This window comes from Muntiacus reevesi, chromosome 9 (genome assembly GCF_963930625.1).
Source record: "Muntiacus reevesi chromosome 9, mMunRee1.1, whole genome shotgun sequence".
NCBI classification, from domain to species: Eukaryota; Metazoa; Chordata; class Mammalia; order Artiodactyla; family Cervidae; genus Muntiacus; species Muntiacus reevesi.
The window spans coordinates 57671748-57697631 of record NC_089257.1 but is presented as its reverse complement, the minus strand read 5'-3'; the positions used below and the strand labels follow the sequence as shown (position 1 = coordinate 57697631).

General features: G+C 46.0%; 1 protein-coding gene across 4 annotated transcripts; it reads right to left on the bottom strand.

Moving 5' to 3' along the window:
- Nucleotides 1–4037: 4037 nt before the first annotated feature.
- ZNF202 (zinc finger protein 202) lies at nucleotides 4038–25462 on the bottom strand. 4 transcript variants are annotated; one of them, XM_065945138.1, is made up of 7 exons: nucleotides 25363–25462; nucleotides 10182–10675; nucleotides 9335–9545; nucleotides 8893–8981; nucleotides 7836–7965; nucleotides 7171–7290; nucleotides 4038–6466 (listed from the first exon to the last, which is right to left on the bottom strand). In XM_065945138.1, exons 2-7 carry the CDS (start codon nucleotides 10581–10583, stop codon nucleotides 5472–5474), a joined length of 1947 nt encoding a protein of 648 aa, XP_065801210.1. In that variant the 5' UTR covers nucleotides 10584–10675; nucleotides 25363–25462; the 3' UTR covers nucleotides 4038–5471. The 4 variants fall into 4 exon arrangements, with proteins under 4 accessions (XP_065801210.1, XP_065801213.1, XP_065801214.1 ...); XM_065945141.1 differs by lacking the exon at nucleotides 25363–25462 and having other exon boundaries at nucleotides 4039–6466; nucleotides 10186–10467; XM_065945142.1 differs by lacking the exons at nucleotides 9335–9545; nucleotides 25363–25462 and having other exon boundaries at nucleotides 4039–6466; nucleotides 10182–10467.
- Nucleotides 25463–25884: the final 422 nt, after the last annotated feature.

Sequence of the window (25884 nt, the reverse complement as noted above, 5' to 3'; positions counted from 1 at the left end):
GTTGATTTGCAAGGCCCTGGGCAGCTCAGAGTCTGGACTTTAGTCTGGTGGTGTCACACATAGCACTCAGTACCCTCCGGTTCCTTCTTCTGTTTAGACGGAGTCTTTTAGACTCTCCCTGTATATTTGTGTGACTTGGTCCCCCAGATCTTTTATTAAGTCTCTTCAGGTGTCACCTTCTCTGCGGATCCTTCCTCCATGACTTCCTCCCCTATCCCTGGAACTCTCCCTCTACCTTCCCTGATTAATGTTTCTTCTTGGCATTTGTCATCTGTTAGTATGCTCCATAAATTAGTACTTTTTTCTGTTTACCGTTTGTCTTTCTTTACCATAACATAAATTCCATAACATAAATGCCTTTTTTCCCCTTCGTCTCTTTTTATTACTGCCATTCCCCAGTATCTATAATGGCATCTGCTACATGATAAATAAGTACTTTTTAAATACTTTCTGGGGGACTCCCCTGCTGGTCCAGTGGTTAGGAATCCGAGATGCCACTGCAAGGGGAGCAGTCTCGATCTCTGATTGGGGAACTAAGATCCTGCGAGCTACATGGCATGGGCGAAATTTTATTTTTTTTTTCAAAATTTTAAAATAAATACTTTGAATGTATGAAAGAAAGGGTAAGGAAACTCATCATGAAGTTCAGGAACTACATGTTCTGAATGTTTAGATTACATTTGCTCTACACATGTCCATCTTCAACAGTTTATGGTTCACTGACTATGTGGCCTTCTAATCAATGGGCCCCCCTGCTAAACTCTAGGCAGCTTTTCATTGAGAAAATTCATCATAAGAATTTTGTTGGTCAGTTTAGTAACAAAACTTTGTACAAGTAGCAATTATGTACAATTACTTTCCTATTCATGTAATAGTCTTCTCCATCATGAGAATAACTGAGTGAGCTGGGTTTTGTTTTTGTTAAATTTAGGTAGAATGGAAGAAAACTGCAGATAGCTGTTCTTTTCAATAGTTTTATCCTGACCCCAGGCAATGGCTACTCTTCCACCATGTCCTCAGAAGATCAAAGCCTGGTTGAAAAGTCTAAACCCTCAACCCATTCTTCAAAAATAAAAAAATCAGTAGAGGGACTTCCCTGGTAGTCCAGTGGCTAAGATTCCACTCTCCTAATGCAGGGGCCCAGGTTCGATCCCTGGTCAGGGAACTAGATTCTGCATGCCACAATGAAAATTAAAGATCCCACATACTGCCATTAAGACCAGATGCAGCAAAAAAAAAACAAAAACAAAAAACTTTCAGGATATTCAAATAAAAAATTAATAGATATCTAAGGGAAAGTGAGGGTTGCATCAGTTTAATGCAATCCATCCTGACAAAACGAGTTGAGTTTAGGTTTGAAGCTGTAGGGGCTTCAAATGATTGGAGGAGGTTTGAGAAAAGCTATCAAGCTCTGTCCAATCATCTTCAAGCTTGCAGCTCATGTAAGCTCAACAATCTGAGCTACATTGTCATTCTACTCACTCTGATAACACATTGATGGATCCTCAAATCTGAGTTCTTCTAGCTATTGTTAACCAACTCACTCTCTCAGTTCCAAAGCTTTAACACCTTCCTGCCCTTTCTGGGCCTATTTCTCTACTTTCCCATCCCTCCTGCCAGTTGATGGAAGCAGAGCTTGCCACCGGAGAAGATGGAAACCATTTGGCAATGGATTCCCTTCACTTTACTTTCCCATGTCTATTAGCTGATCAGATTTTGTACTCACCTGAACATGTTTTACTTTTTGTCATAGAATACTTTTCCATGGAAACCTATCCACTGTCCTTTCGATCCCATCCTCTTAAAGATTTGCTTCTCCAACTATCCCTCTTTAAAAAAAAAAGTTTTTTTTAAGCCACTCAATTTATGTTATTTGAATATTTATCTATTTGGCTGTGCTGAGTCTTAGTTGCAACATGTGGGATCTAGTTCCCTGACCAGGGTTTGAACCCAGGTCCCCTGCTTTGGGAGCACAGTCTTAGCCACTGGACCACCAGAGAGGTCCTTATTCCTCTTATTGTAGTTTTAATGTCTCAGTCTCTCTTTGCTCCTTCTCTTCAGTGTCTACAACTTGATAAAATGTATAAATACACCTTTGAACACAGGGTCTAAAAATCAGGAGGTGGTTAATAAATGTTACTTTAACTTATCTAATGCTTCAAGTCTCCCTTATCCTGAGAAATGCTGACATCCTTTCTTGACACTCAATGTCCACAAACTGCCACTCTTTTTCTTTCCTTTTTAAGCTTTGTATAGCATCCTATATTTCCAGTCTTTCTTCACTCCTGCCTGCTTATCCAATTTTCATCACACATTTCATCATCAGTCAAATGCACTTAAGTCTTCATCACTTAGACAATGCACTTAGACTCCTTGATGGCATTTGTCAACACTGACCACTTTCTAACATTTTCTTCTCTTTTGGATTTTTTTTTTTTCTTTTCTGAGTCCACTCTTTATTCTTCTTCACTTTTCTTTGTTGGATCACCTGCCTCCAATTCTTCCTTAAATGTTGAAAAGCCCAGATCTCTGTCGTTAGCAAATTTTTCTTTTTCCATGCAGTGGAGAAGAGGCTGAATATTCCTTGGTTATTCCTAAATTAATGGCCAAATGCTATTATCATTTTAATTTCTTAACTTTGTTAGCAAATCACACTTCATTTCCAACAATCTAGTAATTTTCTAAGTTGTCAATTAATTTAGACTAGGTAGCTGAGATGGTAAAGAATCTGCCTGCAATGCAGGAAAACCAGGTTTGATCCCTGGGTTGGGAAGATCTCCTGGAGAAAGGAATAGCGACCCATTCCAGCATTCTTGCCTGGAGAATCCCACGGACAGAGGAGCCTGGCGGGCTACAGTCCACAGGGTCGCAAAGAGTCAGACACAACTGAACGACTAAGCAAGAGCCCGATGGCCTTCCTTGGCAGTCCAGTGGTTAAGACTCTGCGCTTCTGCTGTAAGGGACATGGGTTTGATTCCTGGTCAGGGAACTAAGATCCTGCATGTCCCATGGCACAGCTATAAATAAATAAGGCTACATAAGGCTACTTTGTATCTTCCTTCAAATAATCTCTTCTTCCTCACAAACTTTTATTTAGTAAGGTGCTCGAGAATGCCAGGAATCAACTGTTTACAGAATCTTGAAGGACCCCTCAGGAATGGCAGGATGCCCTGGCCTCCAGCATCCCATTTTCAGCTGTACTGCCTGCTGCTCCTTCCAGGCTCTGGTACTGGCCCTGCTGCTATCAACTGTGGACTGTGGTTCGGTTTGTGTTCAGATTTAGGAGACAGCATGTCCTTCCAGGAACCTCAGAAAATAGTCATTTAAGGTGACCAGAGATTTAGTGTCAGCATATGAAACTTTGCAGGGGGATTAGCGATAAAAATACTCTGATTTTCCAACACACTGAACTGTATCTCAAACTTCCCTTTATGTGTAATTCTCTAGACAAGATTTTCACCTACTGCAGTAATGTAGACAAGTCAGCAAATTAAAAATCAACTTGCTTTTACCTCCAGAATTTTATCAACTTCCATAAATGTTATATAATCTAGGAGACATTCACTTTTTTGGTGTTATGGCATTTCATCCAGACAAACTACGCGTAGACGTTAGATCAATGGCTCAGAAAAGTCTGCATATCAGGACAGTCTCCTCTGCAAAGTTCAGACTTTGCAAAGTCCAGATCTTACCACGATTCCACCCATGGCTCTGCTAACCATGCCAAGGCTTCTCTGTCCTCACGGATAACTGCCCTGTCCTCCCATATCTCTCTGTATGAATGATCTTCAGAAGTCTTGGGAACCTGAAGTCCTGAAGACTGGATGGGTGGAAAACGCTAGGAACCAAGGATCTTGGCTGTCAGTGTTCCTTTTTAAAAATTTCACATGTGTATGTTTCCAGGAGGACAACGGTCGACCTGAGTTAAAGCCAGTCAGCTGAAACACCATCACTGGCCAGAATGAGAATCCCCTTTGCTGAGCTCTTGAGCTTGAGGCTCTGTTATCCCACTACCCATGCTTTTCGGGTGCACACTGGCACACAAGAGCTCAAGAAACAGAGCAGAAGAAACCAGGCACAGAAGACAGTCTCCCTTTTCATGCTTTAATCCCATACCCTGTGCTCCATGGATGGAGGGAATGGTCTCCCCAGTCCTGGCCATGTCCACAATCAGAGCAGGTGAGGTTCATAAGTGTTCAGCCTCAGCTCCACAGAACCTCTACCAGACAACAGAGACCCTTGGGCCATGAGATCCTACACTTTAGTTCTTACATGAAAATGAAATCATGTAAGAAAAAGCAAACAATGCCGATATGAAAGCCATTTACTCCTGGTAAATTCTTCAGGGTCCCAGGTCTCCCTGATGTCAGAGAGTGAGGCAGGGAGGATGAGGGTGGGGAGTCAGGAGAATAGTCTAGATGGCCTTGGTCAGCAGCAACAGCTCTTTCTTAATTTTCCCATAATTTGAGCTCATATCTTCTCCAGTTCCCTTCATGTAAATAAAGTGAGCCTGTCCATCATGATTCTACAATTGTTAAGAGTGCCTTTATCAGCTGATACCATCTCAAAAATCCCCGCACAAACCCATGTGACAAGGATGGGGTGGGTGGGCTTGTGTATACATGGAAATGTAAATGATTTCACCATGATTTTAATCAGACTTTACTGAATCCCTCAGCACCCAAATGCTACATCCCACTTGTGGCAGAATAAGTGCCAGGGACAAAACCAAGAAACTGGGAGGCCCAGGCATGAGCCTCCTCACAGGAGAAGCACTCATGAGGAAAGAGGCTGCTGACTGGGCTCCCCTTTCAAGCAGTGTCTGGCACCTGGTGTCGTTTTGACCTCGGAGAGGAGAGCAGCCTGACGAGGTCTACATGAAGCCACCTTCATGTTTCTGCCCATCAAATGCTACTCACACCTCTCCCCAGAGTCAAGGGAAAGTGCATGGTGAGGAAGTGAACCAGTGAGAGGTTTGTACAGGTAACCTGTGGGGTGAGGCAGAGCCATCTAGACATGGTTCTCCTGCCCTGACTTCAGGGCTGTGTGCTTTAAGGTTTGAGCCCAGGGAGGACGGCATCGTAAAGGCTGGTCCCTCACCAACCAGGATTGGTCCTGGGCCACTTCAAAGCTGAGGCTGTTAAATCATCTTCAGGATGGGGGCAAGTATAATAAGCCCGACCTCTTACGTCTTCTACTCCCCCTGCTTCACACCTGTCAAGCGGAGGCAGGAGCCTTTTAGCCAAGGAGAGGCCTCATTTCAGGCGAACTCTGGGAAGAATGTCTCCTCAAGGTGTGGAGGAAGGCTGAGAGGTCCTGCCTGGGGCTAATTTAGCTGCGGGAAGCTGTCATCAGACTTGGGCAGGTCAGGCAGATGCCCTAGACAAGGTCTCCTCTAGCAGACAAGAGGGCCTCTCCCAGCCCATCCCCGGGAGAGGGCCGAAGGCAGGTGTCCCCGCGTGAGGCCCTGGCTAGGAGGCCTTTTGTGAATGGGTCCTCTGGTGCCTGATTAAGTGGTAGCCTCTGCTGAAGCTCTTCCCGCAGGTAGGGCACGTGAACGGCTTCTCGCCTGTGTGTGTCCGCTGGTGCCTGACGAGGTGGTCCCTCCGGCTGAAGCTCTTCCCGCACTCGCCGCAGCGGCAGGGCCTCACCGAGGCGTGTCCCCGCAGGTGCTTGGCGAAGGCGGCGCTGTGGCTGAAGCAGCGGCCGCACTCGCTGCACAGGTACAGCTCCTCGGCCGCGTGCGTCTTCCGGTGGGCCAGGTACCGCCTGTGGTCGCTGAAGTCCTCGCCGCACTCGCCGCACAGGTAGGGCTTGCCTCCGAGGTGGATTCTTTGGTGGGTGGTGAGCACGGATTTCTGGCTGAAGCTTTTGCCACAGATGGTACAGAAGAAGGGCTTCTCTCCCGTGTGCGTCCTCTGGTGCCTGACGAGGTCGGAAGTCCAGCGGAAGTGCTTCCCGCAGTCCTGACACCTATAGGGTTTCTCCACGGGTGGGGTTCTCTCGGCCTGGCCCAGAGGAGCAGCCTCACCCAGATTCCTCCGGTTTAGCGGGTATTTGTGAGGAACGTTCATCCTGTGTACCTTCTGGTGCCTGGCGAGATGGGAGCTCCGTGTATAGCTCTTCCCACACTCCATGCATTTATAAGGTTTCTCTCCCGTGTGAGTTCTCAGGTGTCGAATGAGGTGGGAGTTACAAGTGAAACTCTTTTCACACACAGGACAAACATGATGTCTCCCTAACAGGGGTTGGACAGGCATGGTTTCCTGAAGATTTGTTGAACTATTGACTTGAGAAATCTTTGTGCTGAATCTTCTTTCATTAAGTTTCCCAGGATCATCCTCAAAGACTATTTCCCAGTCTGGAGTTTGGTGAATTTCTGCATCTCCTGACACAGACCTGTGTGGATCCTCCAAACTCAGATCTTCTTGCTCAGGACACTCCTCCTCCTCATCACTCCTGTCTCCTGTAGAAACAGAGATGAGAAGGGAGGAGATTATAGAGGTAGAAGGTGTGTCTTCTGCACAGTGGAGACAGTTTTACACTGTTCTGAAAGGTCAAGACCATATAGAGAGAAACTCATTTTTCTCAACTGCAGAGGCTAGGAAAAAGAAGTAACTGGTCAACTGAATGCCTGTTGTAATCTGAGCAGTGTCTTACATGTTATCTCATGCTGGCCACAGCCTTCATGTGGACAAATATTATCATCCTCCTTTCACAGATGTGGAGGGACTTTACCGGTGGTTTAGTGGTTAAGAATCCACCTTTAAATGCAGGGGACGTGGGTTCAATCCTTGGTTGGGGAACTAAGATCCCACATGCAGTGAGGCGACTAAGCCTGTGTACCACAACTAGAGAAGTCTGTGTGCAGAACGAATGTGGAGACTGGGGATCAAGGGTTTGTGTAAAAGCTTAAAAAATGGTATAGCTGCAATTCCAAAAGTTTCCTTTTTTTCCTGTCACCATTTTGTATTACACATCCCTGAAACCAATGACAGGTGTGAAGCGGGGAGAAAAGACAGAATGTTTGGCTTCAGAGGGAGACAGTGGTGCTGGCTGAGCCATTAGAAGAACCAGAAAGAGGGGCTCTCCAGAGGGCAAGGGAAACACTGACCCGAGGAACTGGCAGCCGAGGGGTAGGCATGGGGCAGATCCCCTGCCACTCCTCACCTGTGTAGGTGAAACTTAGAATTTCTGGCTCTTCAGGCTCCTGAGGCTCTGGGGCATCTGGGACCAGAGGCTCTTCTTCTCTGACAAGGGAGATCTCGTCTAGTCTGGGGATTGGAAAGGCTGCTCAAAAGAGGGAAACAGGACATCACGATTGGCTCAACAGTCCCCTGGGTCAAGAGCAGATCTTTTCTGTTCGGTAGACTGAAGAAAAATCCCATAGGCAGGCCATTCAAACCTTCCATCTCTTTAGCTTGAGCCCCTGACAGGAACTGTGTATCTCTTGCCTTTCACCAGCAACTCAGTAATCACACAACTGGCAGTGTTACCCTCTTTTCCTATATTCAAGTAAGTAGAATACTCCAAACTTTTATTGCTTGCTTCAAAACTGATATGCTTACCTACTCACACTAAACTAAAACTCACACTAAAACTATAATATTACAGTTCTATTTTCTTATTAGAGATTTCCAACTGCTTTCTAGGCATTTTCTCTTCCCTTTAATTTCGAAAGCTATCATCTTCTTCAGCTGTCCTTTCATGTCACTGGTGGGGTCAGCGTAAGAGAAGTGTAGTACGCACAATCAAAGGTCTAAGACACCCTCAGTTTCCAACAAGAGGAAGATCTTTGTGCTCAGGACACTCTAGAAACACTTGAAATTCCTTACACAGGGAGACCACGATTCCACAGTCTTCTTCCAAGACGTATTCCCCATAGAACTCTTTCTGGGTTGGATCCAGACCACTCCACTGGTCCTGGGAGAAGCACACGGCAACATCCTTGAAAGTGACCAAGCCCTGAAACAACACAAGGATTCCATTACAATGTGATGCTTCACGGAGCCTCATATCTAATTTCTGGAATGAAGGTCATTGGTACACGCACAGTCCGTCCAAGAGACAGAGAAACTCAAACGGGACACCTGGTTCTCTTTCAGGACACCTGTGTTTCATTTTCTGTTGCTGTTTCCCAAGTTTCTGCTCTTGCAACTGACCCTCTTCCTGTTCTCTCCAATCCAACCACTTCCCCTCAGCACCAGACTACACTGTTCTTCCTGAGGATATTATTTACAATACGAGAAAGGACTTGGAAGTCATCATTCTAATGCTACCTATATCTCTGCAAAAATACATCTTTTCTAGGACGTTCTTCCTAACTGCCCTTAGCTAATCATGCACCACTTATACAGTCTACATAGCATCAACAGGACTTCCCTCTTCAGCTCTACAATCTAAAAACAAGGATGAGCTCTATTCCTTTATTCTCCAGTCACTCAGCTTAGTTTCAGGGCTCCTGACCTGGTGAACTCTTCATGAATGCCATGGCCTGACTGAATGAGTCCCTAAGAGAGAACAGCAACCAAAATCAAAAATCGATTTTGCAGGCCAGTCGGTCACCCTTACAAATGACTGTCAAGTTTATTTCTTAAAATAAAAAACAAATTCTCAGTTTGACAACTTCAAAGATGTACCAGAGTTTTCCCAAAAGAACCCCATTTTGTTAGTTGTCAGCTCAGTGGCAAATCAAGAGGCTCTGGAGCCTGCAGATCCAACTAAGAAGTTCTTCTGAGATACAGCTCCTCCCCTTTCAGACACATGCAGAACTCAAAGCTTAACCTGGCAACAGACAATGGAAGCCTGTATCCTGTCTGACCTGTTCAGCATACGGCTAATGCTCAATGGTTCCTCGAATTCCCTGCGGTGCAGACGGAAATGAAGGCGCACCTGTGACAGAGCAGTGAGAAGGGCGACCATCTCGGCGTTTCCAGGGTTCGTCTCTTCAGGAAGGGCTGGGTCCTGGAGCCCTGGAACTTCTAAGAAGACAGGAAGAGGATGATCAGTCACGTGAAAGGCAGCCCTATAACCAGCAAAGAGTTGAGCATCCCCCATGGTCTCTGGTGGGAAGGGTGGGGTTGAGACACTGGCCTAAGAATAATTTGAGTCACCCCAAAGCTGCCACCTATAACGTTATGGGAATGCCAGGGAATAACCAAGAGTTCTGCTGTCCACGGTGGCCCTGCTCTCGCAAGACTACGGCTAGTACCGCCTCCTTTCAACATCTGCGTCCTGTGGCTTGCTCCACTCATGCTCTACCAGCCTCCCGGTGTGAGAGCAACACCCCCACCCCTCACTCAGCCATGACCCCCCCTTCCTGCGGGCTTCCCACCGCTCTCCTGCAGGGGCTGGAGCTCCGACTCCTGGCACGGGGTCTGCTCTTCTGATGCCCCCAGATCTGGGCTCTGTGTGGTCTCCTCACGGAGCTCCTCGGGGGTCAAGGTCTGTGCAGGGTCCTGCAGCTCACTAGGTGACCCGGGCTCTGCTCCTGGAGGCACTGTCTCCTCGGACAGGACTTCCTGGCCGTGAACATGGACAGTCACCTGGGAACAATTCCAACTTCCAGTCACCGCTGAGTCAGGATAAAGTCCTGGGTGTCACAGGGCTCACATCAGGAAAAGCTGCCATCGGAAAACTCCCAGGGGGGCCCAGGAGAAGAGGGGAAGTCCATTCCCCCTGGTGTGTTCGAGGGTAAGCTCAGGTTACTGTCGTCAGAACAACGGGCGGGGGCGGGGAGGAGCGCGCGGGACATTCAGATACCTCTCTGTTTTCTTTTTGCCCTCAACCCTGCCCATCACTGGGGCTTTGAGGTGCCATTCTTCCCATCACCCTCTCTGCTGTCTTAGGAGGGGCCTCTCTGACTGAGGGGCTGAGAACCTCTGAGGAAGTCACAGAATTCTCCCCCCCAGGAAAATGAGGTTCAATACCCAAAGGGAAAAGGAAAGCAATATCACCCTTGGTGATGAGGCCGCAAAGACGGTCCCCAGGCAGGTGTTTCAAGAACCAGGAAGTCACACACACAAACACACACACTCCGCTGTCCCATGGGGCGTATGGATGTAGGTGCAACCCAAGGGCAGAGCCAGTTAAGTTTACGGGGTGATTTCTGTGAGCCCTAGCCATCCTTCCAGCCGGTAGACCCCCTCCGCATCACACAGATCAGGACTCCCCCTCCTCACCCACCGCCTTGGTCTCCTGGGCTGTTTCTGCAAACCCTCCACCAGGGTCACGGCCTCCTCGCCACTCTCGGGCCGCTGGCCCCGCACCCAGCTCTGCAGCTCCCCGGGCAGGACGGTGAGGAACTGCTCTAGCACCAGCAGCTCCAGGATCTGCTCCTTCGTCCTCCGCTCTGGCCTCAGCCACTGACGACACAGTTCTCGGAGGCGGATGAGGGCTTCCCGCGGGCTGGCTGCTTCCTGGTAGCGGAAGCGCCGGAAGTTCTGGTGCGACGTCTCGAGCACAGGGTCATCCCTCTGTGAGACAGACTCCGGCCCACTGGGGAAGTCGTCTTCCAGCTTCACCATGAGAATTCCCTCCTCTTCCCAAAGATCCTGGTCCTCCGGCTCCAAGGCAGTAGCCATTGTCTGGCTCTGAGGTGGCCTCACACCATCGAGAGCTCACACAGTTCCCCCTCTATCAGCCTACGCGAATCCTGGAGTTTCTCCCAAGCGACCTGGGGTAGAGAAGTGAAGATAGACAACTGGCTAAGCATGAAGGTACCCACAGGAGTCACAGTTCTGAGCTCAGTCTTAATCCTGTACAAATAATACTCCCGAACTCAAGTTCCCATTCCCCTAATCTCTGTAACACACTCTGTACATAGACCTAGTTGGAATAGGGAAATCTGTGTCTGAAGGAATGTTCTCCCATTCCTTTTACTAGGCAAGGGTCACACCTCATATAAAAACAGAAAAAAACTGCATTTCTATTTCATAAAATCTGTGAAACTTAAAGGAAAACAGTAGGAGAAAGGATACTTAAAACTGCCTGCTAAAAATGTGGTATTGACCACAATCTGTTTTACAGACACACACATGCTGACACATACATGGGGATATATGTTCCAAGAAGTGACACATCAATAGGCCTGAAATAGAGAAGACTTAATGGAGGTTCAGTGAACCGAATCACATTCCATTATCAATTTCTTTTGTAAAGTGGGGACTCTCAGAGATTTGAGGGGAGGACTGTATGAGGTAACAGTGAGGAAAGCCACAGAAACAGCAGCTGGCACACAGGCACCCCGTGAAGTGACCCTCCTCTTAAGATGTCTTTAATTGGGAGACCTACAGACACTTTAACCTGAATGCTGAAAACTAAATTCATGATTCTTACTCCCAAATCCACCCCTCTTCCTGGTATCCTCTGTTGGTTGAGATCATCACTTTGTTAAGTAAACACTCAACTTTATAATCTTTGGATTCAATGTTGATTCTTCCCCATTGCTTATAGCTCATTAAACCAGTTCTGCCTCTTAAGCCTCTAAGTCTGTTTCCTCCTGTTTGGGCCCTCACCTCTTGCCTGGACTACTGCCACGACTTCCTCATTGGGAGTCCTGTAGCAGTCAGCTATGAGCAGACTGCAACAAGTTCACCAGCTGAGCTTCTGCAGAACACAGAATCAGAGCATTCTTCTGGACACTCTGATTCAAGTCAGTCTAGACAACTGTATCATTAAGAAATGCTACATATGGTTCTGAAGTGCATCCTGGTTGAGAAACACCTAATGTGTCTATGATTAAGATTGGGAGTCCTAGAGTCAGACAATCAGACTGTCAGGGTTTGAATCCTCGCTCTACTGTTTAAGAGGTGTGGGGGCCATGGTCAATTTTTATCCTCCTTCTGCCTGTTTTCCCATTTCCAGAGTGAAGGTAAGGATGGAATCCATCTAACAGGGTTACTATGAGGAGTATCTGTGAAGTGCTTAGAAGAGCGATGGTGCCCCAATTTTAACTATTATCTTTCTGAATTATAGTTACAATGGCATCACCCAATATTTTAAAATAGTAACTTTGTAAGTATGATCAGTTCCAAAATCCTCGGCATGGCACATGAAGCCCTTCACAACCAGCCTCTGTTTACTTTTCAGGGCTTGTATCCTCCCCCTTTCTCTGTGGCACCTGCTATAATGAATGCATTGCTCACCTTCCTACAGTAGGGTGTCTTTACAGACCTCCAAGTCCCTAAGAGTCTGTTCCTTATGTATTGAAAACTCCCACCCCCGATGCTGCACGTGTGCTCTTATTCCTTCTTCATTTCCGGGATTTGTAGTTTAGGTCTTAATCAGTTTTCTGAATTACTGCAGCTGCCTCTACACATGAGCTACCTGTCTCCAGGTTCATTACTTTTAAGTTACCATCCATCATTATCACCAGAGTGAGTGCCCTTTGCAAATCTGGTCCTGTCCCTTCCTTATTTAAGATATTCAATCACTCCTCTCTGTCTTGCAACTGAAATATGAACTTCTAAGGGTTATGTATTAGGTTGGCCTTCATCTTGTTACTCCTTTGCCTTCCTCTCCTATCATTTCAAACACACACACAGAGTGCATGTGAAGCACACAAAAGCTCTATGCTCTTTGTCCTCTCCACATGCAGTTCCTTCAGAATCTTGATCCTTCATTAGGTTAAACTTGTCTTTCAAGACATAGATAAGGCTTCATGTTTTCTGAGACGCTTTCTTTGAACCCATTCCCTGGCCCTTAAGCATGGTTAGGAATCACCACTTCCCTAGCTATCTAAGCACATCTATATCTCAAATCTGCCATATCACACAGCCATCACCTATCTTTCCTGTGAAACTTCTTGAAGTAGGGAACTGTGCTGTGATCAATCTCCAATACCTGTAAGAAATCGCACAATAAATGCATTTAAATGAGTAAGTCTCCACTTTGAAGTTTCCTTCCTACATTAACAGGATGAAAGTCTTTCCCACTGTAAGTTTCTATTCTCTTTTATTCACCAAATCTTGTTAAACCTATGTTCTAAATCTTTCAAATTCATCCATCTCATCTCCTCTGCCATTCCCTTAGTCAAAGCTTGATGACCCACTAACCCCTACGACCACAGTTGCATGTGTGTGGGATGAAGTACCTGGTTCAAATCTCACCAGTGTCCTCCTGGTGGCTCTCACCAGTGTCCTCCTGGTGGCTGCCCCTACCACCACTTTCCATGTGCAACCTGAGGGGTTCTTCATGTTCCCATCTTTTTCTGCTTCACCACAACTGCCCCTGGAGAAGGAAATGGCAACCCACTCCAGTGTTCTTGCCTAGAGGATCCCATGGACAGAGGAGCCTAGTGGGATACAGTCCATGGGGATGCAAAGTCAAATGCGACTCAGCAACTAAGCATCTATGCACAATTGCCCCAGGTGTATCTCAAGGTCAGTAATCCTCTCTTTTTAAATTTTTTGACCGCACCAGATGGCACATGAAGTCTTAGTTCCATGACCAGGGATTGAACCCACGTCCCTTGCACTGGAAGGGGAGTCCTAACCACTGGACCACCAGGGAAGTCCTAGCAATTCATTCGTAACAGCTGTAACATGCTGTCTAATGTGCAATGCTGCCCCTGGGCTAATTTTCCTATGTATTAAATCCGCTCTACCTCATGGTGGTTTTTCTTCATGGGCAGTTTGTATTTTTTTTAATGCTTTTGTCCATTTTCTTTGGGTGACCTGAGAGCCCTAGGTTACAAAAGTGAGCCCTTTGAATGAAATTTCATTTGCTTCTACTCAAGTACTAGTGGTTTCAATGATCTGATCTTCTCAGAGCATTTCCTGAATCATGTTGACAGTGTGTTATTTAGGCCTAAGCCTCTGACCCAAGGCTGTGAAGTCCTACACTTCCCTTGCCCTTCCGTGTGATCAGGAGACACACTTTCCCAGGAGTAGCTCTTCCAGGCTCCAGGCTGGCAGATGGTTCAACTCCATATTCTTCCCCTGTCCCCACCAGTCCCCCACTCTCATATCTCATTGGTGGGAGTAAGCCTTTATTTTGGTGTGAAATCTCCTTGGGCTGTGGTGGAGTCAAGAGTGACTCCCTCCTCCAGCTTTTATTTCTGGAACCTACACATCTACCTTTAGCTTTGCGGAAGGGAGGTGGATGAGTGCCAGCATCCTGAAATGGGCAGGAGCCATGTCCACGTCAGTTCCACCTGCAATACTTCAGTAAGGCCTGAGTCTTTTTTTTTTTTTGGAGGGGGCACCCGGATTTTTTTTTTTTTTTTTTTTAATGTGGACCATTTCTAAAGTCTTTATTGAATTTGTTACAATATTACTTCTGTTTTGTTTTGTGGGATCTTACTACCTGACCTGGAGAATCCCAGGGATGGTGGAGCCTGGTAGGCTACCGTCTATGGGGTCGCACAGAGTTGGACATGACTGAAGTGACTTAGCAGCAGCAGCAGCAGTTACCTGACCACGGTTTGAACCTGCACACCCTGCACTGGAAGATGACTTAACCACTGGACCACCAAGGAAGTCCCTGACTAAACTTCCTAACATATAAAATCAGCCAACAGCTCCAGAGTGTCCACAGGAGAAAATCTAAACTTCTTATAATTTGACTCTCGAGGCCCTGCAAGACCTGGCCCCTGCCCATCTTTATTCCCATGACTGCTACTCCACTGTACGCTGCTGCCTGCACATACAGCTCTCTCTTCTGTGCTCTCATTCAGTTTTTGTTCCTGATGCTGTTGACGCGCCTTGAAATACCCTTTTTATCCCCTTTACTTGGTCAACTCTACTCATCCTTCAGACCTGCTTTTCCTGGACACCCTCCCTGGTCCTCCCAAACTGTTTGCACAGGAACCTAGACTCTGTATCACAGCACACACATCCATCTACCTTATGCATGGCAAGAACCATTCACACTCCTGTTTAATTCACCAGACCACGAAGCTCTGAGGACAGGGCTGGACAGTACCCAGCTCAAGGCTGTCAACAGGTTCCCAGGCAGAGACCACAGAAAGTTCTTTTTAAGTCTTTCTCCAGAAGGACAGATCCAGTGTCTTATTAATTTTTATTTATCCATTTGTTCAGCAAACTCTGTGCTAGACAGATGGATAAATAAGGAAAAAACACTTGTTATTTGGATTGTGAATAAAACAGAATACTGTCAGTGGTCCCTGAAGTGAGGAAACCACAACTCATCACAAGGAATCTTCAGGTTGCCCTGGGAGAATCCACATATAAGTCACAAGAACTCTGTGTTTGGAAAAGAAAAACAAAGTTATTTTCCTCTGAAGATTTGAATCAACTTTAATAATCACAAAATCAGACATCAAGTAATTTAATGCAACTACAACAATGACTGATGCTTTCAAATCGTGGTGAGGGTCCCTTGGATAGCAAAGAGATCAAATTCATCAATCCTTAAGGAAATCAACTTGAATATTCATTGGAAGGGCTGATGTTGAAGCTTCAATCCTTTGGTCACCTGATGCGAAGAGCCAACTCACTGGAAAAGACCCTGATGCTGGGAAAGAATGAAGGCAAAAGGAGAAGAGGGTGGCAGAGGATGAGATGGTTAGATAAGACTCACCAACTCAATGCACATGAGTTTGAGCAAACTCCAGGAGATAGTGAAGGACAGGGAAGCCTGGCGTGCTGCAGTCCATGGGGTCAAAGAGTTGGACACGACTCACCAACTGAACAGTGATGATTTACCAGGACAATGCCCCCCCACATCTGCAACGGAGGGGAAGAAGATGGTATTGATATACAGGGTCTCCAGCTTAATGAAGGGATTTCTATTATTACTATCTTAAAAGTCCAAGAACTTCCCCAGCAAAGCCAACCAGGAACTCTCACTGTTTTCATGTAGCACAGTCCACAGGATTCCCCATTACAGAGTCTATGTGCTATGACAGAGGGTGCTGCTCTTATAGGGCTTTGCTTTCCCCAAAAAGAGAATATAATAGCACCACATAAAACCTGCTTTATTTGCTTGCTTTGTATTTATTTTGGCAGGCTAAGAAGATGAGATGGAGGCAAAAGGTCAGCAACAGTGGGGACTTCCCTGGTGGTCCAGCAGCTAAGAGTCTGCTCTCCCAATGCAGAGGGCCTGGGTTCGATCCCTGGTGGGGGAACTAGATCCCACATGCCACAACTAAAGATACTGCATGCTCCAACAAAGATCAAAGATCCTGTGTGTCACAACTAAAACCTGGCACAGTCAAATAAGTGAATAAATATTTTTTAAAAATCAGCCAACAGCAGAATAAGGGGAGGCAGAGCCATCCTTCTTGGCGCAGGAGATGGGAAGGGAGGAGGTGGGCAGTGCTGTGGGAAGAGTACCAGATTCAGTATCCAGAGATGTATGTCCGGGCCCACATCCCTACGAACCTGGGACGAACCTGTTTCCTGAGACAATGGACACAAGAGTGCTTGTAAAGGATGAAACTCTCTGCAGACAACCACACCCCTAATACACAGGATTCACTGAGGTCTGTGAGAGCTTACAAACTAGTGTGCTGTGCAAATGTTACACATCAGTACTAGAGACAGAAAATGGACATTGTATTTTATTCTGCCCTTTATGGGTGGGCTACCCTACAAGTGTGCCTAGGAATTTGTTGCCTTTGCTATTCTAATGCCTCCCCTCAGTGTCTGTCCTTGGAATGGCTCTACAGTGATAGCTAAAAGCCCAAAACCAGGATGCTACAGAGAGACCGAGAGGCAAGGCCAAAAAAAGTGAAAGACCTGGTTTCAGAAGGCTTGAACATGATGTCTACAGAGATGCTTCATGAGCCTTGGCCCGGGCAGGCCGCATGACCTAGTCTCTTCAGTGTTTCTAAGATGGCTGGGGCAAGACTGGGGAGGAGAGGTGGAGAGGCAAGACCTTTCTCCCGTCCGCGGTCCAGCTGTCTCTGTCCCTGAGTGAGTCCCATGCTAGCGAGCTTCCCAGGTGGCTCAGCTGGGATAGAATCCACCTGCTAATGCAGGAGACTCAAGAGACACGGGTTCAATCCCTGAGTCAGGAAGATCCCCTGGAGGAGGAAATGACAACCCACTCTAGTATTCTTGCCTGGAGAATCCCATAGACAGAGGAGCCAGGCTACAGTCCATGGGGTGGCAAAGAGTCAGACACAACTGAGCACACACACGCATGCACACACACACACACACACACACACACACGCCAGTGAAGGCCTTAACTTAATCCTGCTGACAAGAACAGAACAGTACAGACAGTGAAAAGATACCTGGGTCTCTAGCTTAAAATGTTATTACTATGTGGGTGGTTGTAGTCCTGCAGCATCTAACCTAGAGAAAGATAGGATCTACTGAATCTATTTACCGGCAAATAATCTTCAGAAGAAAACAGTGATCAGAGGTTCAAATGATGATATTCAGCTGATACTTAAATCCCTCCCAGTCTCCCTTTTCTGGATGATGCAGGCCCACAGTCTGGAGATGTGAATGTCTGCTCACTGGGGCTAACCCAACCTTGCAACTGCTCCTTCTGTTGTTCTAGAAATCAGCCAATAAACATTGTTCACTGCCCTTTATCACTCCTGCACTACTCTTTAAAACTAAAGATTACCCACTAAGATCCTCCTACTGGAAAGATTCTACCACTTTACTGTTAGTTATCCTTAGTCTAATGTCTAACCACACTCTACACAAAATGATTAGGGGCTCTGGAGCCTTAGTCTGACACCCTCTCCTCATTTATTAGCCAGGGGATACTCCTTAAACCTCAGTCCAAATTTCAGAATGTGGCCAACACTTCACACCTCATATGGTTGTTTAAAGGATAAGTGAAGTAACACACTGAATTGCTTTCAGCACAGAGCTTGGTATAAGGCAGATGCTCCATATATTCTGTTCTCTTTCCTGCAAATTACTTTAAATCCTTTTGGGAAGAAGGCAAGATTTAAATGATGAGCAAAAGTCCTTTATTTCATCATAATGCCAAGAAAAAAAATTTTAATACACAGATTTAAAATCTTGGTCTGTTTACTATTACATCTAAAGTACAGTGTCTAGGGAGTTTTCTGGGCTTCCCTGGTATCTCAGACAGTAAAGAATCTGCCTGTGATGCAGGTGACCCAGGTTTGAATCCTGGCTCTGGAAGATCCCTGGAGAAGGAAAACGGCTACCCACTCCAGTATTCTTACCTGGAGAATTCTATGGACAGAGGAGCCTGGCGGGCTACAGTCCCTGAGGTTGCAGAGTTGGACATGACTGAGTGATTAATACAAGGGAGTTCCCTGGCAGCCCAGTGGTTAGCCCATGTGGTACTCTCACCGCCATGGCCCAGGTTCGATCCCTGGTCAGGGAACCAAGATCCTGCAAGCCACTCAGTGCAGCCAGAAAAAGAAAAAATAAAGTGTTAAACCAAGACGAGAGTCCTGGCTTTGAAAGCACTTACAAGCAAAGATTAAACAAGGTCCTTAGGACACAGACAGGATGAAAGCTTAAAGATAGGCTCTCCTGCCTAAGACCACATTAGCAACGCTTCTACTTAAATCACAGTTCTGTCCCCTCCCTTGAACAGTAAGAGGCAACCTGAGGCAAATCCAGTGCATACAGGCATACCCTGTTTTACTGCATTTCATCTTTTTTATGCTTCAGAGATAATGTGGTTTTTCATTTGTTTCATTTTACAAATTAAAGGTTTGTGGCAACCCTGACTGGAGCAAGCCATTTTCCTACCAGCATTAGCTCACTTGATGTAATTACATTTTTATAATCTTTGCAATATTTCAAACTTAATTATTTTTATGTTTGTTATGGTGATCTCTGATTAGTGATCCTTGATGTTACTACTGCAATTGTTTTGGAGTGCCACAATCTGCACTCATATAAGATAGCAAACAATCAATAAATGTGTACTTTTTGACTTCTCCACTTACCAGCTGTTCCCCCATCTCTCTCTTGTCCTATTCCCTTAGACACAATAATATTGAAATTAAGAAAATTAATAACCCTACAGTGGGCCCGAAGAGTCACATGTCTCTTGCTTTATTTTTTTTTATGTCTCTTGCTTTAAATAAAAAACAAAAAATGATTAAACTTGATGAGGAGGACATGTTCAAAGATAGGACAGGCCAAAAACTATGCTTCCTACACCAGTTAGCCAAACTGGAAAGCAGAGATAAAGTTCTTGAACAAAATTAAAAGTGCTACTCCAGGGAGTTCATAAATATAAGAAAGTGGTAAAAGTTTTAGTGGTTTAGATAGGCAATCAAACCAGCCAATTCAAAGGATCGTTGAATCCTTTGAGCCAAAGCTTCATCCAGAGTAAGGCCCTAGCCCTCTTCAATTCTGTGAAGGCCGAGAGAGGTAAGGCGGCTGCAAAAGAAGTCTGAAGCTAGGAGAGGTTAGTTCATGAGGTTTAAGGAAAGAAGCCATCTCCATAAAGTGGAAGGAGAAGCTGCAAGTACTGATGAAGAAGCTACAAGTTATCCAGCTCTAGCTAAGAAAATTCATGAAGGTGGCTGCACTAAACAGCCTATTTTCAATGTAAACAAAACAGCCTTTTACTAGAAGTTGTCATCTGGAATTCTCATAGCTACAGTGTGTGTATTCATTCATGTCTGATTCTTTGCAACCCCATGGACCATAACCCACGAGGCTGCCCCATCCATGGGATTGTCCAGGCAAGAATACTGGAGTGGGTTGCCGTTTCCGACTCCAGAGGATCTTCCCGACCCAGGGACTGAACCCACATCTCTTCCGTTTCCTGCACTGGTAAGCGGATTCTCTACCACTGCACCACTGGGAAGCCCTCATAGCTAGACAGAAGTCAATAATTAGCTTCAAAGCATCAAAGGACAGGCTGACTCTCTTGTTAAGGGTTAATGCAGCTGGAGACTTTCGGTTTAAGCCACTGCTTATTTACTATTCTGAAAATCCTAGGGCCCTTAAGAATTATGTTAAACAAACTCTGCCTGTGCCCTATAAATGGAACAAGAAAGCCTGGGTGACACCGCATCTGTCACAACATGGTTTGCTGGATATCTTAAACTCACTGATGAAATCTATTTCTAAGGAAAAAAAAAGACTTCTTTCAAAATATTACTTCTCATTGACAATGCACCAGGTCACCCAAGAGCTTTGATGACGTACAAGATTAACGTTGTTTTCATGCCTGCTCACACAACCATCCCATAGCCCATGGATGAAAGACTAATTTCGGCCTTTGAGTCTTACTGTTTAATAGCAAGAGAACTAGAATCAGAAATGGAGCCTGAAGATGTGACTGAATGCTATAATCTCATGCTAAAACCTTCATGGGTAAGAAACCTCTTCTTATGTAAGCAAGTGTTTTCCTGGGATGAAATCCACTCTTGGGACAGTGCTGTGGAGACTGTTGCAATGACAACTACGGATTCAGAATATCACACAGCTTAGTTGATAAAGTAGTGGCAGGGCTTGAGAGCAATGACTTCAATTTTGAAAGAAGTTCTACTGTGGGTAAAATGCTATCAAGCAGCACTGCCTGCCACAGAGAAACTGTTTATGAAAGGAAGTCAACCGATGCAGTACACTTCACTGTTGTCTTATTTTAAGAAACTGCCACAGACACCTCAACCTTCAGCCAACAGTAGCCCGATCAGTCACCAGCCATCAATACCAAGGCAAGATCCTCCCTCAGCTAAAAGATTATCATTTGCTGAAGAGTCAGATGATGGTTAGCATCTTTTTTTTTTTTTTTTTTTTTAGCAATAAAGCCTTTTAAAATTAAGGTATATACATTTTTTTAAAGACATAATGCTATTGCATACAATTGATTACAGTACAGTGGAAACAGAATTTTTTGGGAAACCAAAAACATTCATGTGTTTTTACTGTGGGATCTCCTTTATTGCAGCCATCTGGAGCTGAACCTGTATACCCAAGACAGCCTCTGAAAACCTAACCCAGAAGGCAAAAGAAATGAAAGGGAAAAATTTCACAGACTTCTTGCCTTCTAACACATCATGATCAGTGTGCTTCAAACCATGTTTAAAAACTATTTAAGACAGTTTTGCCATTTAATTTTCTCTGCCTTCATTAGACTCAACATATAAAGACATAAATATCTCCTGCCCCCAAATTTTGTAGCCTTTTGTGATTAGGATCAAGGTCTAAAAATGTAATTGAGAGTAAATATAATCATGAAAACTGTAAATAAAGCTATAATAATCACAATAATTCACTTTAGTTTTAATTAAAGTGTTTCCTCGGAGAGGCGATGGCACCCCACTCCAGTACTCTTGCCTGGAAAATCCCATGGACGGAGGAGCCTGGGAGGCTGCAGCCCATGGGGTAGCGAAGAGTCAGACACGACTGAGCGACTTCACTTTCACTTTTCACCTTCATGGATTGGAGAAGGAAATGGCAACCCACTCCAGCGTTCTTGCCTGGAGAATCCCAGGGATGGGGGAGCCTGGTGGGCTGCCGTCTATGGGGTCGCACAGAGTCGGACACGACTGAATCGACTTAGCAGCAGCAGCAAAGTGTTTCCTATAGGTAGTCAAAGCTACGGTTTTTCCAGTAGTCATGTATGGATGTGAGAGGTGGACTATAAAGAAAGCTGAGTGCCAAAGAACTGATGGTTTTGAACTCTGGTGTTGAAGACTCTGAGAGTCTCTTGGACTGCAAGGAGATCCAACCAGTCCATCCTAAAGGAAATCAGTACTGAATATTCATTGAAAGGACTGATGCTGAAGTTGAAACTCCAATACTTTGGCCACCTGATGCAAAGAACTGACTCATTTGAAAAGACCCTGATGCTGGTAAAGATTTAAGGCGGGAGGAGAAGGGGATGACAGAAGATGAGATGGCTGGATGGCATCACCGACTCGATGGACATGAGTTTGAGCAAGCTCTGGGAGTTGGTGATGTACAGGGAAGCCTGGGGTGCTGCAGTCCATGGGGTCACAAAGAGTCGGACATGACTGAGCAACTGAACTGAACTGATAGGCATGTCCACAGGTCCAGGAGGCACTCCTGTCCCACTGTTGACAGTTCTGCCGTCAGAGGTAGACAACCTGTGTTCTTCCTCCTGGAGATGTATCATCTGGGACAAGTTACATCAACTCATCCTGAAAATGGGGATGATTTTCTAGCAAAAGGTAGAGAGCTGGATCATTTTGAGAAACTATCTGGCTTTTTGATGGTAACAGAGGAGGAGCTTTGAGGGGTACAAGGATATGTGGCCTCTTTATTGAGTACTTGAGCCATAATTTATTAGTCTGAAGATAGTGAGAGGAATTTATTCAAGAGTTGAGAAGGGCCAGAGGCCAAATACAGGTTGTGAGTCCAGAATTAAACATCCTGCCACCATGAGCCTAGTGGTTAACCTCCAACATGAAGCTAGGCTTTTTAACCTTGCAGGTTTTTACTCAGAGGTGGTTAATAGCCTGAATAAAGCAGGCCAATCTATACGCCTCAGTTTATAACCAAACATCAAAAACTAATCTGAAGTAGGAAAAACGTGACCACCCAACCTGACACCCACCCTGATGAGGGCAGCAGCTTTTATCCGGCAGCCAAGAGTTAAACTAGCCAAATGCATTTAATTCACTACAATGAATATGGTCAATGTCAATCACATAGAGGAACCATTATTTAATGAGGAAAAAAAACCAGGATAATATATTTTGTAAACATAGCCTGACCTGAGGTGTAAATATGAATAATTCAGAATAGTTAATTCAAAAGTCATTCACTATGTTTTTAGTTTTTAATTAATCGTCTGTCAAGATACTCCCTGCTCTGTATCTAGATGACTTCCTCCTGGCTTTGCTCAAGGCTCCCCTCCATATGATGAGATGATGGAAGATGGAACCCATGCCTGCTGGACCAGAGAAATCGTAGTAGTACCAGGTTTCTGCTGCAGACTACATCACGGTCCTGAAGTAGAAGTAATCACAGGATGCCATCCTTGTGCTGTTTAGTCTGTCTCCCACGGTAAGCCCCATCCCTGAAGGCAAGGGCCTCCTTATATATTTTGATATTTCCAGTTCCTAACACTTTGGCAAACACTTGATTAAAAAAGATGCTCAATAAATGTGTAATGCATTTAATTAAGTGGCTCACTGCTCTTCCTCCAACTTGAATATTCAGTTGTAGTTCAGAATCAGTGGGTGTCAGGGCTTCTGGGAACAGTTACAGGAATTTGACATCAGCATTTATTTCAATCCCCTGCGGAGAATCAGGTGGCACAGTCATATACTACTTTGTTACAAAGAATTAGTGGTGAGAAACTTCTTTGAGTGAGGAGAAAGGGAGGGGATGAAGTTCATTCAGCCCAGAAATATCTACTGAACATCAACTGTGTTTCCCACACAATTCAAGGTGCAGGGCAAAGAAAGATAAAAAAAAAATCACAGGACCTGATCCAAAAGAATTTAATGTAGTTAAAAAACAGCAGGGACTTCAATATACTAGGAACTCACAGCAAAACTTGAGAATATGGGTATAAGCTATATGATTGAAATTAAAGCTCCTATTAAAAGAATCAAGAAAATCAAGGGGAAAACTCAACATTTCACCATCAATTCAGCTTAAGATGTTGCACTTGGCTGCAAAGGAGGACATTTTCTTAATTTTACAAATGAAAGAACTCAGACCTAAGTGGTTATATTACCCACACAAGATCTGTTACTAGTTTCAAGCACAGAAGTGCTCACACACAGCTCTTTTGATGCTCAAACCACTGGGACGTGTGAAGAAGTTTGGCCAAAGGCAGTGGTTCTCATTGTCAGAAAACCAGATCAGCAGCGCCAGCACCACAGGACTTGTTAGAAATGCAAATGATCAAGCCCCAGCTCTGACTTACAGACAGTAACTCGGGGTGGCTCCAGTAACCTGTGGGCCTTCCAGGGGATGACGATGTTTAGTAAGTCTGAGTACCAGTACCAAAAGCAAAGGAAGAAAATCTAAGATATGAGCAGAGGGCGTCCAACTTTTCCAGTGCTGCCCAAATGTAAGGGCAGAAAAGTGTCTAGGACCATTATATGTTTTCGCCTCTGCCAAATAATTGGAAAAATAAAGTTGTAAACCTATAACTTACCTCATCTGTATAGTTTATAATGCTCAAGAGTCCCTCACTTAGTAGTAAACCTTGATATGCACTTGAAATTACTGTCTACTGAAATATAGTATATATAGACTGCAAAAGTGGTACAGAAGGAGAAAAAAGGGGTAAAGACTAGGAATCTCATGCGTTTGGTCCTAGGAAGAAAAGTTCCCGTCCTCCCTCCACCCCTGCCAACCTTCTTACTCGGGACAGTAAAAGCAGAAAGTTACCAAAGACAAATGCCTGCAATCCCTAACCGCTCCCCTCTCATATATCTCCCACTAACAAGTCTCCCATGGCTGCCCCACAATCCTTCCTAAGTGGCTTTCTGGCTCAAGGCCCATAGAGCAGCTTGGAAGAGAAGTTGGAGGGATGAGCGACTCCACTAGCTCTCCTTGTGGCTTCCGAGGGAGGCAGCCTTGGGTGTCACCAGCAGAATGTGGACAGAGAAAAAGCAATAGTCATAAGCTTAGCCTCTAAGTAGACCCTGGATGTGCTAAGATGTGGGAGCACCCCAGGACCAAGGCAGGCAGGGTTATCAAAGTGACCAGGAGAAAAGAATATTCCTGTCCAGAAAAATTAAAACCTGCCTGACAACTTTCTGAGAAAACGGAGCAAATTCATGGCAGACAAACTGACAAACTTTTAGTGAAACCAGACAAACAGCCGGGCCCGGATACTCCCGTTGAGGGTAGCGGTGGTATCGAGAAGTGCCAAAACTGGCTGCTAGGGGTTGCAAGTGAAAACAGCAGTCACTGGGTTGAGAGGAGGTTCGGTTCGGTAACAGTGAGCTGAAAAGGCACAGACCAGATGGTCTCCAAAGCCTCCGATGATCATGGGTGATAAAATCACAGGTGAATGTATTTGCGTGTGTTGCAGCGGAGTTTGTGGCTGGCAAGTGATGGGATTCGCCAGGACAGGGAGCCTTCGGGAGGACTGCTCGAGCCAGGTGAGAGGCGGGGTGAGAAAAAGCCGCCGGAACTGAAGGGGCCTCGACCACTCCTCCCTCGGTTTCAGGGGGAAGGGGGGCTGTTGGCGCGGAAGCAACGGGAGGTACGAACTAACTGCGTTTCTGCAGGCCTCAAGAGGGGGCGGAGGGCGGTGGCTGCAAAGAAAGAAGCATGGATCGCCATCCACATCCCCGGAGGCTCTAGCTTCGGCCGCCAAGACACACGGGGACCACCACGCCTCGGCACCCTCCACGCACTGCCGCCACCCCTTCCCCAGGACAGTACGATTCCCCCAGGGCTCCAGGGGGGCGGGGTCTCCGACCCCTCCCCCTCCTCGCCGCTTAGCCCCGCTCAGCCCGCACCGGCCCGGCCCGGCCCAGCCCCCAGCACTCACGGCTCCAACAGCTCGGGCGGCTCCTCCCCTGCCCCGGCTTCTCCCCCACCCACTCCCGGCAGAGGCAGCGCCGCCGGATCCGAGCCGCGCGGGGCCCGGCGGGTCGGAACACGTGGGGCCTTTGCGCCCGGAACCGGAAACTGCCCTTCGCCCCGCCTCCTCGCCGCGGTGGGGCCTTTCTAGGCTCTAGGAGGATTGGTTGTTTCTCTGTGCCCCCTCGTTCTGGGAGGTCTCTTGTTCACCGGGGCGCGAACCCGAGTCAAGGGCTTCAGACAGACCGCTTCTGTCCAACTCTCCTGCCCCGCTCTGCAGGGGGACGGGCGATGGGGTTGGCGGGGGGCGGGTAGTGAATTTACACTCGTGAACTTGCGGGGTCGGGGGGGCCTCTTCTTTTTTGTTTCGGCTGTTTTATTCGTTTTAATTTTGATACCTATATCTTTACCTGTTTTTCTTGATCCCCGCCCCCCCCCCCCCCACACACACACACACCTTTCTTTGCATTATCAGGGAAGCATGGTAGAA

Bases quoted from the DNA above. Each gene is read 5' to 3' on its own strand.
- ZNF202 (XM_065945138.1), bottom strand. From the start codon at position 10,583: ATGGCTACTGCCTTGGAGCCGGAGGACCAGGATCTTTGGGAAGAGGAG. The intron at 7,291-7,835 runs GTAAGGAATTTC...TCTTTTGAGCAG, and splicing joins TGGAATCGTGGTCTCCCTGT to CCTTTCCAATCCCCAGACTA. The intron at 6,467-7,170 runs GTGAGGAGTGGC...CTGTTTCTACAG, and splicing joins TCTAAGTTTCACCTACACAG to GAGACAGGAGTGATGAGGAG.